Source organism: Rhamphochromis sp. 'chilingali' (genome assembly GCF_963969265.1).
Source record: "Rhamphochromis sp. 'chilingali' genome assembly, chromosome: 10".
Classification (NCBI taxonomy): Eukaryota; Metazoa; Chordata; class Actinopteri; order Cichliformes; family Cichlidae; genus Rhamphochromis; species Rhamphochromis sp. 'chilingali'.
Window position 1 is genome coordinate 21,471,975 of NC_137937.1, and position 17,153 is coordinate 21,489,127.

Consider the following 17,153-nt stretch of genomic DNA (forward strand, 5'->3'; position numbering starts at 1 on the left):
GCTAGCTAACTAACTTTATAAGCGCATACGAAGAGGCTACTAAGCCAAGAAGCTAATGTAACATCGTTTCCCCCCCTTTAGATAGTTTCTGCCGACCGTTAGAAGTAAAGCCAAATCAACCGATTTAACGCTAGCGCTTATCAGTCAATGATATTCACCCAAACTCACAGACGACAGATAACTACTTGACGACAACTAGCCAGAAAAACAGTTCGCTATTTCCTTCTTGAGCTGGTTTAGATTGACACCCAACGCGGAGTTCGTCAGGCAGTTTATGACTCAACCAAACCAAAGCGTCTCGTCACAATTTATAAAATTGCAACCAGAATACACCTACCGAACGGAATGGCAGGCTCTATATTTTGGGGTCTGGACCCACTTACGTTGAAGCAGTTAAGGGTCAAAGTTAACTGTAAGTCTCAACTCAGGGCACAAAAGCTTCACTTATCTCGCCAGACTGATCTCTGATTGGTTGACAGGAGGACCGTGCAATGGCTGAAAACGTCTCGGGTAAATCTACTTATTTTTATTTTTTCTATCCTATTTCTCCGAAATCTTACACATTTAATGGTTTAGTGCACATTTTATTGTATATTTAGCTAGATATTTAAACCTATCATTTCAAAACATGATTGTCGTTAATCAGTTTTCTTTTTTTAAAACCAGAAAAATAATAGTTTCAAATTAAATAACAATAATGATTACCATCTTTAAAACTATTAGAATTTTAAGTCTACAATTTAGTGGCGATCGCAAACAAATTACCAGCTTTAGTCCCATTTAGATTCATAGCCTGGATACTATCATACACTACTCAATCACATAAAGCCAAAGTTCAGTCAAAACGTTATAAAATTAAGTCAGTTAAACTCAATGGATGTCAGTTTGTCCAGATAGAAGCATCAAACACTGAGAATTTACTTCTTGTGCTTTGTTGCAAATGAAAGCTACAACAGGTGCACTGCAGAGCTAACAAGACCACCTGCATAAGGGAATGGCTTTGCAAATGGTTACTAGAATATTGCTCTCTTTATCACTAACTGATTTTTCTCTAGTATCGCTTTTGCTAGTGTTCTTGATGGCACCTGCAGCCCGTCATGCCATCCCAAGATGTTCTGCTGTGTCTCCCTGCTCAGGAGATAGGCGGTTACTCAAGGAGAGCTGTGCAGGGCAGTAGAAAGCCATGAACCCAGCATCAGCACCAGTATCTGCTCCCGTAAAAGCCCTACAAAATGATTCCCTGGAAACTGCTCAGCTGCATGTTACTAAATGAACTGTCAGAAACACTAATATTGGTATTGATAGTCTTTTAAAAAGACATGTCATGGAAATGCAGTACACACCAAGCAGCAGTGTCTTTTCAGTGTTTATTGAGTTTCTGATCTATCAATGCCATCATATCAGACACTTCCATTATGGTAAGGCACAGGTTTGTTCAGAGAAAACACTGATCTTATGTACAGCAAATGTGTGGACGTGGTACATACAAACAACTCTTTCTTAGCCTGAATGACCAGCCAACAATTGGTCCAATAAAAAAAAAGACAACAACAAAAAAAAAAAAACCAAAAACAAAAACAAAACTGGTTTCATTCATTTCAAAGCCCTTTTTGTTAAACAAGATTCAAAAGATAAAGCCAACATTTTGCAATGCAATATGAAATGTAACGTCATACCAAAATCTTAAAAATAAAAATCATGAGGGGAAAAAAAAAAGAAAATAAATTTCAAAAACATGTCACTGAATACAGATTCAAGGTAATGCCTGGAAATGCCTGCAGAGTACTGACTTGACTAGCATCTTGTGAGCCGTGAGCTAAAAGTTTACAATTACACCTTTACCTTGGTATGACGACAAGTCTTTCTTACAAAGTGGTAACAAAAAATAAAATGAATCCTGCTGCCCCTAAATCTAATAGTTAGTTCCTGTTGTGCATAATTTAAGATCATAATTGGTCACGTGATTGTCCAATAGAAATTTAGGTCCAACAAGAATTCCCTTGATAAAACCAGACAAAGCATTCAGCAGGAATATAATCTGCTTCAGTTTATAAAAAGATGGTAGTACAAACAGCCCTGCTGTTTGAAGCCGGAGGAACTGCCCATGCCTGAAATACTGCATACATCTCAGGTGTACAGGTGTAATAATAGTAATAATTATCCACTATGGTCCATTTCAGGGGGAATATTTAGTACAAATTTTGAAAATAAAAGGAAAAACAAAGAAACTAAGTACCAGCACTGACTTTAATCGGCACCACAGAAAAGAACTAAAATTTTTTAAAAAGTTCACAGATTATATTTTGCTGTTAACAGGTTGACTTTACACTACATAGTCCCTTCACAGGGTCATTATAAAAGCTATAGGTGGAACCAAATTGTAAATAAAAGCACTATATCTCACATTTTACTATTTTAATCAAATAAGGAAGGAAAAAAAGTGCAAAAAGACAGTAATGTGTGATCAAACTGAAACTACTGGAGTCTAAGATGATGTTCTTTTATGGTGTAAGAGGAAAGGCACCTTACGATTAACTATCACTGAATCTCGTCACATAATCAGACCCCTGTTAGCGTGTGGGATATCAGATACACAACTAGCGCGTGACAGAGCTCTATATACTGTTAATATACTATAATATACTGTTACATTTTTTTGCCTGCCTTCATGTAATGTTACAAAAGCCCTCTGAAAACCTTTGTTAACGTCACTACCCCCAATCCTTCCTGTTACTCTCCCTGTAAACTAATGACAGAGAGTTAAAAAAGAAAAAGAAAAACCTACATTTGGTCAGTTTCTGTAATTACAGCGGATCAGCTGTGTTTCACTTCAACTTCCAAATGTCCTTGGTCCAATTGAGAGAAAAAAAAAAAGAAAAAAAAATCAGTAGGTTGCTCTTAAAGAGTCACTAACCACAGTCCTGTATATAAAAAAAAAAGTTTACTCTACAAAATTATTTTATGATCTTGTGAAGCTAAAATAAACAAAAAACAGAGGCTCAAAGACAGCAAACAACCGAAAGGAACAAAAGAGAAAGAATACAGCAAAGATTCAGGAGATACGAGGAGGAAGGCACAGATTTTCAGAGCTGAGGCTAGAAGTCAGAGGTAGAAGAGGTCACAGACAGCGAAAAAAAGGAGAAAAAAATGTTATGAAGGGAAGACGTGTGATGAAATGTCTATCTGTCCTTTGATCCAAGCTTCTCGATCAAGTCGTGCAGGGGAGCGAGCTCTCGCCGGTCAATGAGGTTGAACTCCTGTAAGAAAAAAGTTTTTAAAAATTACACATGTATTCCAGATTAGTTTCTAAGATATATTTTATAAGTTTAATTAAATGGTTCTCAGACCTCATGGATAGACACAATGTGAATGATTAATGTAAACATTATTTATCTATTTAGGAGAAAACTAGACAGGGAACCTTTAAGTTTACAGTGTAAAACTATAAAATAAAAGTGTAGCATTTACTAAAGCTCAAAAATAAAAATTTCTCTCCACAACCAACACAAGGCCTGTACTATGAACCAGGATTTGGGTCATTTCAGGGTTGACTTTGGTTTCTGTACTATGAGGATGGTTCACTTCTTACCAAGGTATCCTGGTCATTTACGCTGAAGAAATAACCTTATGTCCGAGATTAGGAATGGATTCATGGAAGATACCTCAGGCTACCATGCTCAGATAGCAGGAGCATCTAAAGTTTTTTTTTTTTTTTTAGTAACTTCTAAAGTCTATGTCTGTCCACGCTGAACGTCAGTCATAAAAGATAGATTTTAAGACACGACTGTATTCACTGACCCCCCGGCCTTGACTTTATTAACACAGCAGGTCTTTTCCCATCATACTGACTGCACATTCACACAGGACCTTAATACTGTACTGCTCTACTGTGCTTTTCCTATTACCGACACACATACGGTTGCTTTGTCTGCATTATAGTTTTATCTTCTGTAAATTCAACTGCTTTGGTGACAGTAGACCTAGGCATGTTTGTGATGGCTGCCAACACCACCCCTTTAACATGAGTGCTAGATTCATAAACCCTGGGTTAACAACCATATTCGTGTGACCGCTTATCCTGACTGCTAATGGAATCCTGCGTATGTCGACCTTTCTTTGCAGGCGATGGCCTCTTATTATTGTTGTTGAAGCAGTTAGAGCATCAGTACCTGCACTAAAACTGGCATTTAGCATCAAGCACGTGTGACGCAAGACACTTAAGTACATTATGTATAGTCTATGATAAAAAGACATCTTAACAGCACATAGTATTTACTGCCACACCCTATTAAGATGTGGTTTTATCTTGTTCTGCAACTGAGAGTAGCTCAGCTTATTCCTGTGTTTGAGCAATGTCAGCTATTGTGACAAGTGTGGTCTGTGAAGGTGTTTAAATATCAATTTCAATCTTTTTTTTTTCCTCAAAAGTGACTTTTTCCCCCCTGTTTGGCTCTTCACATTACTTTTTTTTTTTTTATGTGGACATTACCACATTTAAGGATCTTGAAGAGAACCGTGTGGACAAAAATAGCCGTGCAGGCACACGCAGCACACTGCTGAACAGAAATAAACCGGGAGGCCAAAGAAGTCGCCAATCACAGTTTCACTTAAAAGTTAATGTGCAATGGACGCCAGAGAATTAGTGTGCACATGATCAAGATGAAAAGGATGAGAAGAGGGAGCTAACTTTCTAATTATGGCTTTCAGCAGAGTAATGACTACTATTTCTACATGGAGGTGTGTGTACATGCAAACATTTCAGGAGGATTTTAACTACATCTGTCTTCTCCACAAGAGTCTTGCAGCAAGATACTCATGTCAGGCGAATGTGCATGAGTCACATGTATTCTAATTTAACTGCTTACAGACTGAGGTAGCATTGCAAAAATATGTGGTATCAGTTATGGAAGTGGCTCAATGTAGATATATATTACAAGAAGTTGTCACTATCTTAAAAATGCTTTTATTCAAACCTGAGCCAAATGGAAACAGTTTCAGAAACATTATTAGTTCCCCCTCACAAAGATTACTCAAGTAAGAGAAAAAATGACTCGGGACTCTTTAGATCAGTGTATATATATAAATAACAGTCCAGGTATGAAAGGGGCTGTAGAACCACAAACCACCTACCTGAACAAAGAAAATGAAGTGCTTGAAGGAGGTGTTGAGGTGGGCCTCCTCCTGCAGCTGCATCACAGAGTCAAAATGCTGGTGGTAGATGTGAGCGTAAACCCTGAACAGGCGCTTCAGGATGGTTTTGGCCACAGACATGAAATTCTTGGGAAAGGGAACTCCTGTAGGGGAGAAGGGGTTGGAAAATGCTGATGTCAAGAGAAGAGAATGCGCTGCCTCAATGTCCACTATGAATTTCATCCTAAATCCAGAGGATTGCTGGACTTTTAGCTCATTTGCCTAGCTTAAAAAATGATGTTTTGATATAAAACTACAATGCTGATAGTTAAAGCGATACTTTTCCAGTTTAAAAGTGATAGTATCACATTCACAGACAGACTGGCAGCAAGAACTGTAACCTTCTCATGCGCTGTCTTCCAGTTTTAAAACCTCAGCTGTAGAAAATGAACAAAGACAAAGCTTGTTTGTCTAAGGGGCTTCTTGGCATCAGTCTGCTCCTCAGCATGCAAGACACAGTTTAGCTGGACTGAAGTCATGTGACTGGCTTGGACCGCCAACACCATTATCCTGCTGCCCTTGGTTATCTTGTCTGTATGTTTAGGATTGCATTGCTTTAAATGCCAAGTGTGCAGCTAAAAAACTTATTTCTGCTCTTTGGTCTTTTTATCAAAAACACAGAAGACCAATAACACCATAATTATTCTCACAGGCTAAAAGTAAAGTCAAAGGAAACATCCCTCTATCTGTTAAACACAAACAAAAGCTTTAAGTTTTGTTAAAACTCACCGATCTTGGAGGGGAAAAGTGTCTCATCATCCAGCTGATCCTGCACCCAAGTCATCAAATAGTCAATGTACTTGGGTGCAGAGCATTTGATGGGCTTCTTAATATTGGTACCATCAGCCCAGTGATACTCATACCTTCAGAGAAAGAACAAAATCAGTAGTCATCTCTCAGATTACCACCTTGTTTCACTAGTTAAACTGGACTTGCTGAAGAAAAATGAGAGCTCTGCATATAACTGTGTATCTGTCAGGACAGTGGAACGTCATCTGGTAGCTGACAGGCCAAAAAAAGAACAGAAGAGGGAAATGCAGAAGTTTCGTAGTCTTGATGGCGGCTATGTCAACAGGAAGTGAACCCCCCTCGTCTCTTCCTCCTGATTAGAGACTGAGCGCAGAAAGTCTTGGCAGGACAGAGGATAGGGGAAGAGTCTAACTAAACAGCTTCTACAGAGTCCACGAGCAAGATTGAATTCCCGTGTTCCTCATGTGACATTCAGATGACTGATTTGAAGCTGATTTAACTTAACCATCTCACCACTAAAAATGTGATCTGGGAATCTGATTCTGCAGTTAACTCAGGACATCAGGTCTTAACAGCTGGACCAGGTCTCTTATGTAAAAGAAAGCTATTTTTATCTCAGTGACACTTCCTGGTAAAACAACGGCAAATAAATAGATAAAATTTAATTGTGGAGATGATAAAACACGGGAAGTGGACCCGCATGAAATGAGTCAGCTGAATTTTGCTTTATCTGACACACAGTGCAAAACAGATTTAGCTTTTTCCTTTTGTTGGTCTTTTTTTTTTGTTTGGGGGGGGGGGGGGGGGGATTAAATCCTCAACAAAAACATTATGTTTTGGTATCAAACACTAAAAAAATGTTTCTCTCATAGCGCAATAATAACCCAAGTCTTAAAAGTCAAAAATCCACTTCTCTGAAATGTAAAAATATATAAATAATCTCAAGTACAGTCAAAGGTCAAAATAAGATGTAAATGAAATTTAAACTAAGGCAAAAAAATTTACCTTTACTCTGCCTCTGAGTTTTGCTGGCCGGTCTAAATTTCTATTGGCTTGTGAAAAAAAGTTTTAACGTTTTGTTTTTAATTGAATTAATTAATACAATCTAATGTTATCAAACTTTTTATTGTGTTTGTATTGCAGGTCTGTTTTTAGTCACAAATGTGGCTCACATTTCCATGGCAACACCTACGTGCTACAGTTAAATGAAGCACTGGAGCAAAGAATTTGTGTCGAGAATTTTTTATAATCAAATTACTTGACTAATCGCTGCAGCCCTAGTCTCGGTGTTGTTGTGTTGAATTGATCAATCTTACAGATGGCTCTTGACATTACCCATATACGCATGACAGTGGGCCATCGTATACATCATTAACCACACAAATCGATAAAGCAACTAAACACCCGTGGTTTTCCTGCTGTGTCACAAAGTGACTTCAGTTAAATATGCCCTAGTGAAAATACTTGCTCTAAATTAAGAGCACAAACATGAGGAGGACAATGACTGGCGTTACCTTGGTCCTGCAGACATCACGGAGCAGCTCGTCTCGGTGCAGAACTCGGTGATGGTACCGTACAGCATGTTGATCTGGTTGAAGAAATCCACCGCTAATGGAAAGAGTAAATACTTATTTGTTTTATCCAGAATTTATGCATGTTATTATTATGAAGAAAGAACTGGGAGGGGGGGGGGTTTGCAACAAATTAGATTATAATATGTATTTTAGTATCATCTACACTCACAGTTTAATAGATTTAAAAGCACAAAATGCACATAAGCAATATATTTAAACATACCATATTTTATTAGAGATAATATATAAAACATGTAATTCTACAATCCCTGCTTAATGCAACAACCAATTATTTACCAGTTTGCCAGCTGTGTGCACTCTTCTATGACCCTACTACTCTTTTCACACCACAGGGTGGTGCAAATGTGCAGCACCTGTACAGAACTATTTTATTTATGATTCATACTAACACTGGGCACAGGTACAAACTTTAACTGGTTAGTTGGATACTGTGTGTGTACTAAGTCACTCACTATTCACTGCAATCCATTCATTGAGATCCTCTCCTTCTGGCAGCATGACAGCCTGTCTCAGGTTTCCGCTACCCAGCGTTGCCTCTGCATGTTTCAGCAGCTCATACTGGTGGGAGCCCTCTGGGATGTTCTTCTTCGGCTTGAAGGTCTTAGATGAGCGACTACCACTGGAAAGAAATCAAAGTGGATCTAAGAAATATTGTCTTCACGGTGGTCATGTGGCACAGGCCATATCTGTCTGCCCCCTGCGGGGTTAACGTCTGCCCTTCAAATGTTGACAATGTAATTTTTACATCTTAAATATCTGATATCTGATAAATATACTGTTAACTGGACATGTTGATCTGTCTGTGTCTGATCCCTGCATGGCTGACTTTCATGTGTTTTCCTTCCTCTTTTATTTTTTTCCTTTATAAGGTCTTTTGGGGTAAGACTGTCAAATCAAATGTGTAACAGGACAGGGAGCTGAACACAATAAAAACTGAACTTGTGATAGTGAACTATATAAACAAGAGACTTTTCTCTAAAGTGTTGTTTTTAAAAGGCTAATCTTAGAGCAGATCCTCTTCCTGGGCCTTGATCTAAACACAGGAGGACTCCTATTCATGTGTGCACTCAGCAGATGCAAGCTTGGTGGTGGACATCTATGAACTTCACGCTGAATCCAAACTCGTGATGGATGACCGCTGCAGCGTTTGCTATCAAACCAAAAACTTTGGTTTCCACAGCGTCAGAGCCGTGACTCAACCACATCATAGTGTATACCCACTGACAGGAAATACACCAGTGTCACGGTATTACTGTAAACAACGGAAACTTAATTAGCGGCGTTGCTTTACACTTTATAACAACCCAGCGAGATTAGACCTCCAAAGGTGTGGCTCATAACTAAAAATTGAATGTCTAGCATCGCTTAAGTCAATTAGAGAGTGACTATATGAGCTAAGCTGGCTAACCAAACGCGAGTTAGCGCTGCTCACCAGGCTAGCAAAGTTAGCACGTACTAACTCACTACTTTAAAAAGTTATAGTTCGCGAGTTGTGGCGAACTGTAAATCAACAGTTTCCCGATCATGTTACAATCATCAGTGGTAGCTCTGCGTAAGAAATGGGTGACTTTAACATAACTTAAAACTATACTAAGACTGGGATGGGTAGCTGACCTCTTTATGTAGCGGTGTCTTATTTTATCGCCGCTTACTTCCCTTGACTGAACTTCGCAGAAGCGCAGCTAACATTAACCGCAAGCTCCGGCTGTAACTCAACGAGCGCTTAAAAAAGCAAAAACTTTTTTTTTTTACTTACAACAGGAAGCTCATCTTGGCGCAGGAATCGTTTAAGACCCTCGATTTGAACTCTTAAAGCTGGTTTAATAAACAAAAACGCGTTTTAGAAGTACACTGTGCGAGGCACTTGTCAGTGGTGCCTGCTAACAGCAATAGTGAAGGCTAACATGAACTGCACCCGCAGACCCTCTTCCTCTGTCTGCAGCAGCGCAACCGGTAGTCTGTCGCCCCCTTCAGGCTGCCTGTGGGTACTACTACGTACATATTCCAAGATCAAAAACTTTCTGTTAGAAAGCTGTTACTTTCTTATGTGTCATCCTGGAGCACTGTGACATACTGTGACACTGTAATACTGTGACATAGAACATTCCCCTTAAGTTCTATATCATTTTTTGATTGTTTAATATGAGGACCGTGAGACAGCAGTGAGTTGTGAGTTTGAAGACAAAGTTAGAGAGGTAGGGCTGAGAGGGTTTGGACATGGTGCAGAGAAGAGATAGTGGATATACTGGACAAAGGAAGGTGAATATGAAGCTGTCAGCCAGGAGAACAAGAGGAAGACCTCAGAGAAGGTTCATGGATGTAGCGAAGGAGGACATGCAGAGGACTGGTGTGACAGAGGTAGATCCTAGGGACAGGGTGAGACAGAGTCAGATTTCAAATCAAACAATGGATATGTGATCTAAGTGCAGACTGTCAGCTTAAATCTTTTCCATTTTCAGTCAAATAACAAGCTATTTCATGGCCAGGTGAGGCCTGTTCCCTCATTATAGCAAAACTAATTAAGCAGATAAAAGATCTGGAGTAAAAGGTATAAAGTCTTGGATTTGCATTTGGAACTCGCAATATGAGTCAAAAAAGACACATCAGTTCAGGTGAAGGCATCATTAGTCTGGAAACACAAACTTATCAGAGAGATATCAAAATATAAAATAAATAAATATATAAATGTATATATATAAAATAAATAAATAAATCTTTGGATATATGAAACAAGATGAACTTGTACCTGAAAGATGGAGAAGAGAAGAGAGAGACAGCATATGATCTGAAGCATACAACATTATCTGTCAGAGAACCTACCTATTCATTTATAGCCCACCCTGCATGTGCTCTCCAGATAAGGAACTACAGTATATCTCGGTACTCTCCAAGCTCTAAAGCTAGGCTGTTCGCTTGTGGTTACACCAAAGAGTGAGAACAAACAGTGGCAAACAGAGAACAGATCAGTGTGTTTCAAAAGGTTCAGTCAGGTATTAATTTTTTTCCACAAAACCTCCAGCAGACACTGGGGTTAACTCCAAAAAATCTACTGCCTTAGAAATGTTTTTCCTTTAAGAGCCCACAGTTTGAAATAAACATGAGTACAGATAAGACCTACATTTAATCAAGTGCTTGACTAAAGTACAATTCTTGTTATGTGTACACAAGTGAGTACTTAAATGTATAAAAATCTGCTTTAATACATCCAATAGATAAATGTGCCATGTACGCCATTATATTTGTAGTTGTTTTTTGTTATGGTTTCAGAAAAAAAACGTTTTAAAGGATGTTAAAGCTGCCAATAGGGAATAAAGTAATTACAATGGCTCAACTTGACCAAGAAAGCCATGATAATCATTTAGTAATCTAATAATAACAATCCAGTTTCAGTGTTGGTTTTAGTTTTCTTATTATAATGTGGGCGTTAAGAGTTAGAAGCAAGATTTAGGAAGTTCAGAAAATGTATTACAATACAAACACAACGCTTCATTTGATAGACTCGATATTAATTTATGCCAAAGCCTCATTAAGCTGCAGTATCTCTGAGCATTGCAGGGTGTGACTTTGGCCTGCGGTGAAAACTGCAAAAAGTTCTGTGAAAATACAAAACAATTAAGTTAGTTTTGCAACTATATAATATTCTTAAGTTTTTTTTTATGAATTAGCTTTTAAGTCAGTTGATTCAAATGTTTTTACCACACCTAGACTTGGTTTCAATGTTGTTTTAGTTAACTATGATGTTTGAACGTGGAAACTGTACGTGAAAAATACCTTTAAAGCTCTAAAAACGACAACAATTCTGACCTGGTACCGCTCATGAACTTCCACGCCTGTGCCACGCAGGGCTGCTGTAAAGGGGCAGGGCTCTGGTATCCGCAGCGGAGGGCTGGTGGTGACTGATAGCAGTGACGTAGGCAGCTTGCACGAGCGGGGGGAGGTGTTTAAAGCCGCTCTGCTCCTCTTCCTCCTTCCCAGCCTCTCTCCGTCAGACCCAGGCTTTCGTAACCGGCGCTGTAGCTGTGTCTCGTCTTCTGTGAGCCGGTGAGAAATGGCAGCGCTCAGGACTCTCAGGAAACTGTGCCAGCACACACAGCACCAAGTCTGTAAACTGCACACGTCCGCCTCGAGGTGAGTCTCCTCCGCACATCTGCTGCGATCTGAGCGGCTTTAACGGTCATTTTACGACCTCTGAGGCGGCTCTGTTACCTCACTCGGTGGGAGTGTTTGCTTCTTTTTTGTTTGTTTTTTTCGTGTGCCCACTTGTTTGTAGGCTTTTGTGTACGCGGATGAGGTCGCTGGGTTTTATTCTGCCGGCTTTTATTGTTTTATTGCACTAAACGTCCTCAGTGGAACACATTTCGCAGCGCCCCCAGCGTCAAGCCGGTAATATTGCAGGTGTAGATGAGGTGGGGGGGCTGGCTGATGAAATCTGTGTGAATGCTTGCACCCAGTGGCAGGCTTCAGGTGGAGTTCGAGATTTAGTTGTGCACACCTGGGGAAAAATGAAGACGCAGGGCAGATCTGATCACATGGTCTGTAAAACCTGATAACACGCTGAGAGTAATGCTGCAGCAGCCAGTCAGCAAGTGTCTGCATGTGCAGGTATTTATTGGAAACGTGCTGAGTGCAGTATGACTACATGCAATTAACTAATCTTTCTCACACACACACACACACACACACACACACACACACACACACACACACAAAAAAAAAACTACTCCTAAATCTCGTGGGTCCTGCACATGATCTGCGTGATTTATAAAGACACAAGGCTGATAATTTAGGGTGTGTGTGTGTGTGTGTGTGTGTGTGTGTGTGTGTGTGTGATTATCTTACATCACTGCTTGTGAAATTAGATCTGGTGGGATCACGTTACTTCAAGTTAATTTCATTTATATGCCAGGAAAATTTATGCAAACTCAGCTGCGAGAGGTACTAGTGCTGTGCTATCATGTGCAGAGTAAACGATTATGAACATGAGTGATTCAAACATTTGTAAAGAGAGATCTTTCCTCAGCCTGTCGGGGGATTTGAACTTCTATTAGCCCTGTAACCTCGACACATTGCGTCTGGGACCTGATACACTGGTCCCAGTGATTCTCCCCAAAACACTCAATCCTTTTCTCTGAGGATTTAATTACTTTGGACAGGATAAAAGTGACGGTTACATCACTGTTGATGGCTCATTACTCTTCAGTTATTAGCCCCTGCACTCTGCTTGTCATTATATAACGGAGAACCATCTTTGACACTTGTGTAAAGAGGACAAAACGGTGCGGCGGCCGTCTGTACAGTCCTAAATACTGTACATGAGTTTTAACCATCGAATATCTCTGACCGTGCCTGATGGTTAGACGCTCAAAGAGCCTGACTTTCCTTGCTTGTTTCTACCAGTTTACTATACATATTGAAACATAAGTGGTAGTAAAGCATGTGGCCCAGTCTAATGTCTAATTTTAGAGGCTAGAACTGGTGCTTGGATTAAGGTTGAGATGAGTTTACATGAGTCCTAGTTGAAAGAATTTTGGCTTAGCTTTGGCGCCGCAGTGCTGTTATTTGTGCCATGTTGGCCAACGCTTTTCAATAAAGCTGTGTACAAATCTGTCAGGAATTAAACAATGAATCCCAGCATCTTGATGCCCAATAACTTGTCTTCTGACCACAATTGTCTCGCCAACTCCCAGGCAGGAGGCGGTGGTCATCTCAGGAAAGAAACTCGCACGGCAAATTAGGGATGAGGTCCGGACCGACTTAGAGGAATGGGTCTCAACCGGCCACCGAAGACCCCATCTGAGTGTTATTCTCGTGGGAGACAACCCAGCCAGCCACTCCTACGTCCTGAACAAGACACGGGCTGCGGCTGATGTCGGTAGGTGTTTGGGGGGGGTTCTTTCTTTTTCCCCTTTTTTTTTTTTTTTTTTTTTTTTTTTTTAAAGGCTGGGGTGCACATTCCTCATACGTGTGATTGGCAAAACTGCAAATGTTCGCCTGTGTGTTCGACCTCCCACAGGAATCTCAAGTGAGACGATTCTCAAGCACACGAACATCAGTGAGGAGGAGTTACTGGACTTGATCGATAAACTCAACACCGACCCCCGCGTGGACGGTCTACTGGTACAGCTGCCTTTGCCAGGTACAGAAAAACTGGGAAATCCTGCATTGGGAGTCGGGTTTGCGTACGTGTGCGTGGTGTCTAGAAATCCAGTATGACGGCTGAATGCAAGCTTTGGTGAACGTGTGTTTGCAGCGCCTACGTTGGAGCAGAAAACTGCCCACCTGCCTTCTGTCTCTTGCTTGGATTTTCTTTCATGCTGGAGGCAGAATTTGCTCTGAGAAACTGAATTTGACCTTATCACCGTGAGCAGAACGAGTTGATGAAGTTGTTTTGACTGTAACTCCCTTTTCTTTGGACAGAACACATCGATGAGCGTGCAGTTTGCAATGCAGTTTCCCCAACCAAGGATGTGGACGGTTTCCACGTGGTCAACGTGGGCCGCATGTGCCTGGATCAGTCCACCATGCTCCCTGCCACTCCCTGGGGTGTTTGGGAAATTATTAAGCGCACAGGTAACTATAGTGACCACCTTCTTCCTCTCAGACTCTTCAACAGCATTTTAACCCTATCTAAAAGATTGCAAATTTTCTTATCTTCCAGGTATTCCTACTTTTGGGAAGAATGTCGTGGTTGCCGGACGCTCCAAGAACGTGGGCATGCCCATCGCCATGTTGCTGCACACAGACGGCCGTCACGAGAGGCCCGGAGGTAGGACAGGATGTGTGCGCGCATTGCTGGGTGATAAAACCAAAGCGTGTGCACCCCTAACGCCTCTGTTCTCTGTGGCAGGTGACGCTACAGTCACAATTTCTCACCGATACACTCCAAAGGATCAACTTCGCCAACACACTAAAATTGCTGACATCATTGTGGCTGCCGCAGGTTTGTTGGTTGGCTTGTTTGTTAATCTTTTTTGTCTTTTTGCTGTACTTCACTAACTGTACTCTTTGTGCGTGTGTGCACGTTACTGACCTTTCAGGGATTCCAAACCTCATCACTGCAGACATGATCAAAGAGGGAGCAGCTGTGATCGACGTCGGAATAAACAGAGTGCAGGACCCCGTCACTGGAAAGAGCCGACTGGTTGGGGATGTGGATTTTGAAGGTAAGGCTTGAGAGGGAGAACATATGTGAACACCTCAGTGCTCCACACAGGCATTTAAAATTGTGTTCCAATAAAACGTACTACAGGCAACCTTTTTCAACTCCCCCGCGCACGCTCTGTAACAGCTGTATCCTATTACAGTACCACACTCAAGTTCAGTGAGCTTTTTAAAGCGACCCACTCTTTCATAAATGTTTGTAAAAGCACACTGCATGGCTTTGTGCTTGATTTTTATACAGCTGTGGCAATGGGACTGAAAACGCCCAAATTCGAAGATTAAGCAGTGTGACCTGCTAGCTTTGTCGCTGTTCTGGAGCTAGATTAGTTTGTAATAGTTTCTAGAAAACATTATAATGATGTTTGTTGTTTTAATTAGATTTCTATATGTGACAATATGACACGAAATGTCAGATTTTTCCCATATTGAACACTTGCAATTCACATCCAAAAGTTAATACAACCAAGCTGGAGCTTCCTTTACATCCATGCAGATACATGCACAACTCTTTGAGTAATCCTGCTAGCAAAACGAACCAATGACGTCGCTTCCTTCATGGAGGAAAGGGAATAAATAAATGTTTGATAAACAAACATTTGGCACAGACTTATACTTTGCTTCTTGGAAGCTGAACGTGATCATGTTTCTGGAGCACATACTTGGCATCATGTTGCCTCATTACCCGTGTTATTTATAAAGTGACCTTTATGTTGTTTAAATTATATTTATACACACGATGATGGAAGGAGGACCTGATTTCTGGAAAGTTCCATTTGGTGTATAAGGTCTTAATCGTCATACTTTTCCTGTGCACTTTCAGGTGTGAGACAGAAGGCGGGATTCATCACCCCAGTGCCAGGAGGCGTTGGCCCGATGACTGTGGCGATGCTGATGAAAAACACTGTCAAAGCAGCCAAGAATGTCCTCCTGTGTCCCCCACAGAGGATCCGCATGGCTGTTGCGTCCTAATTGGATCAAGACCACATCCCAGCAACAGTGACACATTCCACCGACGAGCCCACTCTCCACCTTCCCAACACTACCGTTATTATTTATTTATTTTTTTTTACTTGGAGCAACCTGCCATGCTCCCCTTGCACATGGACTGGAAAGATGATAGCCTTATGGATCTCTTTCTGCTGATGTCGTTAACCTTTCATGACTCCAGGTCCAGCCATAATTAGACTGTTACATTCACTGATGCAGCAGCATGTTTAATGTAACAGTGTTTTCAGTATTTATCATTTGCATTGTGCAAGGTTTTAAAGAATTTTCTGAGATTATGTTATTTATTGGTACATTGACACAGTGTTTGAACATGAGTGAAACCGGGTGGTGAGGATTAGCTTGCCGGGTGACTGAAGCCTTTCTGCTGTATGTCTTTCTATTAGTTTATCCTGATGTGCAAAGGGTGATAAGGGCTAATGTCATCAGGGGCAAGTATGTATATCCGTATACAAGCTTTAAAGATTCACAATTGCCTTTGAGAAATCTTTGAAATAAATATTACAAATGTCTCCTAATGATGTTTTTCTGTTACTTTTTAACCGCCAAGTAAATGATGTCCGTGTTTCCTGCACTTCTTTCTAGTTCTTTTCTTTTCCTGTTTTGCTGTAACTGGATGCACCTCTCGCCTCGAGGAATGATCTTGGAGTTGAAGAGCAGTAAAGTTTGAGTTCACTGAGTTTGGCGCTCTGTCTCAGATTTACTGAATATACAAAAACTAATTAAGACTGACTGAAATCAGAAGGGAGATCTGGGGGATTTGCGTATTCACTAAAATTAAATATGTGTTTTTACTTTGTTTCAAAATGTAGCTTAAAACAAAGGACAATGACCTCAGTCTTAATTAAAATTGACAGCATACACTCAGTGGACATTATTAGGTATACTTTCCTAGCAATGGGTTGGCCCCTCTTTTTACCTTCAGAACTGCATTAATTCTTTGTGGTCAGTTACATTTATGTACATTCATTTATATAAAGTGAATAAAAAAATGAATAAATAAAAAAACTAGTAAAAAGAAGTGGATAGTTTGATAGTACTCATTACTTTTAATTTTCTGCTCTTGTGTTGAAGTTTGTGTCCCAGTTGCAGGGAGTTTGTTTATTTGAATAAAATTTTCAAGGAAATACTTCGTCCTGTACTTTCATTAGAGTGAAGATTTATAATTTGGGTGAGCCCCAGGGGATTTTTTTTTTGGTTGTTAAGTGGGCTGTAGCAGTCTGGTATTTGGAAATGAACCAAAACAGACTGGAATTATTTAATTAATAAATATCTCAAATTAAATAAGATAATAATAACGGAATGTATTTAATAAAGATGTGTTTAAAGATGACGACACTTTGGTGTATTAGTTTGAGATGTGTAGATGACAGTGAGTCTATTACCTTGCAAAGTGTTTCATAATAAAACACTGCAACTATAATAATTGTTAATTTATTTCGATCATGTAAA

The 17,153-nt window shown here is 40.2% G+C and overlaps 3 protein-coding genes across 7 annotated transcripts in view; 1 reads left to right on the forward strand and 2 right to left on the reverse strand.

Moving 5' to 3' along the window:
* trafd1 (TRAF-type zinc finger domain containing 1) overlaps window positions 1-413 on the reverse strand; it is a 13,309-nt gene extending 12,896 nt beyond the window's left edge. For 2 of the 5 annotated variants that reach the window (XM_080893034.1, XM_080893030.1), the window contains exon 1: window positions 1-239. This exon is cut by the window's left edge and continues 192 nt beyond it. The gene's annotated coding sequence lies outside the window, so the exon portion shown is untranslated. Of the gene's footprint in view, window positions 254-337 lie in introns of those variants that run through there. The other 3 variants (XM_080893033.1, XM_080893031.1, XM_080893032.1) reach the window with 3 other exon arrangements.
* A 927-nt stretch (window positions 414-1,340) lies between these two features.
* LOC308403531 (MOB kinase activator 1A) lies at window positions 1,341-9,450 on the reverse strand. Its single transcript, XM_080893036.1, has 6 exons — window positions 9,292-9,450; window positions 7,988-8,154; window positions 7,455-7,548; window positions 5,920-6,053; window positions 5,131-5,294; window positions 1,341-3,257 (listed from the first exon to the last, which is right to left on the reverse strand). The coding sequence occupies exons 1-6, from the start codon at window positions 9,303-9,305 to the stop codon at window positions 3,180-3,182; spliced, it is 651 nt and encodes a 216-aa protein (XP_080749162.1). The 5' UTR covers window positions 9,306-9,450; the 3' UTR covers window positions 1,341-3,179.
* Window positions 9,451-11,449: 1,999 nt separating this feature from the next.
* mthfd2 (methylenetetrahydrofolate dehydrogenase (NADP+ dependent) 2, methenyltetrahydrofolate cyclohydrolase) lies at window positions 11,450-16,828 on the forward strand. Its single transcript, XM_080893035.1, has 8 exons — window positions 11,450-11,663; window positions 13,223-13,407; window positions 13,549-13,671; window positions 13,953-14,105; window positions 14,194-14,301; window positions 14,383-14,475; window positions 14,573-14,698; window positions 15,517-16,828. The coding sequence occupies exons 1-8, from the start codon at window positions 11,584-11,586 to the stop codon at window positions 15,663-15,665; spliced, it is 1,017 nt and encodes a 338-aa protein (XP_080749161.1). The 5' UTR covers window positions 11,450-11,583; the 3' UTR covers window positions 15,666-16,828.
* The last annotated feature ends 325 nt before the right edge of the window (window positions 16,829-17,153 follow it).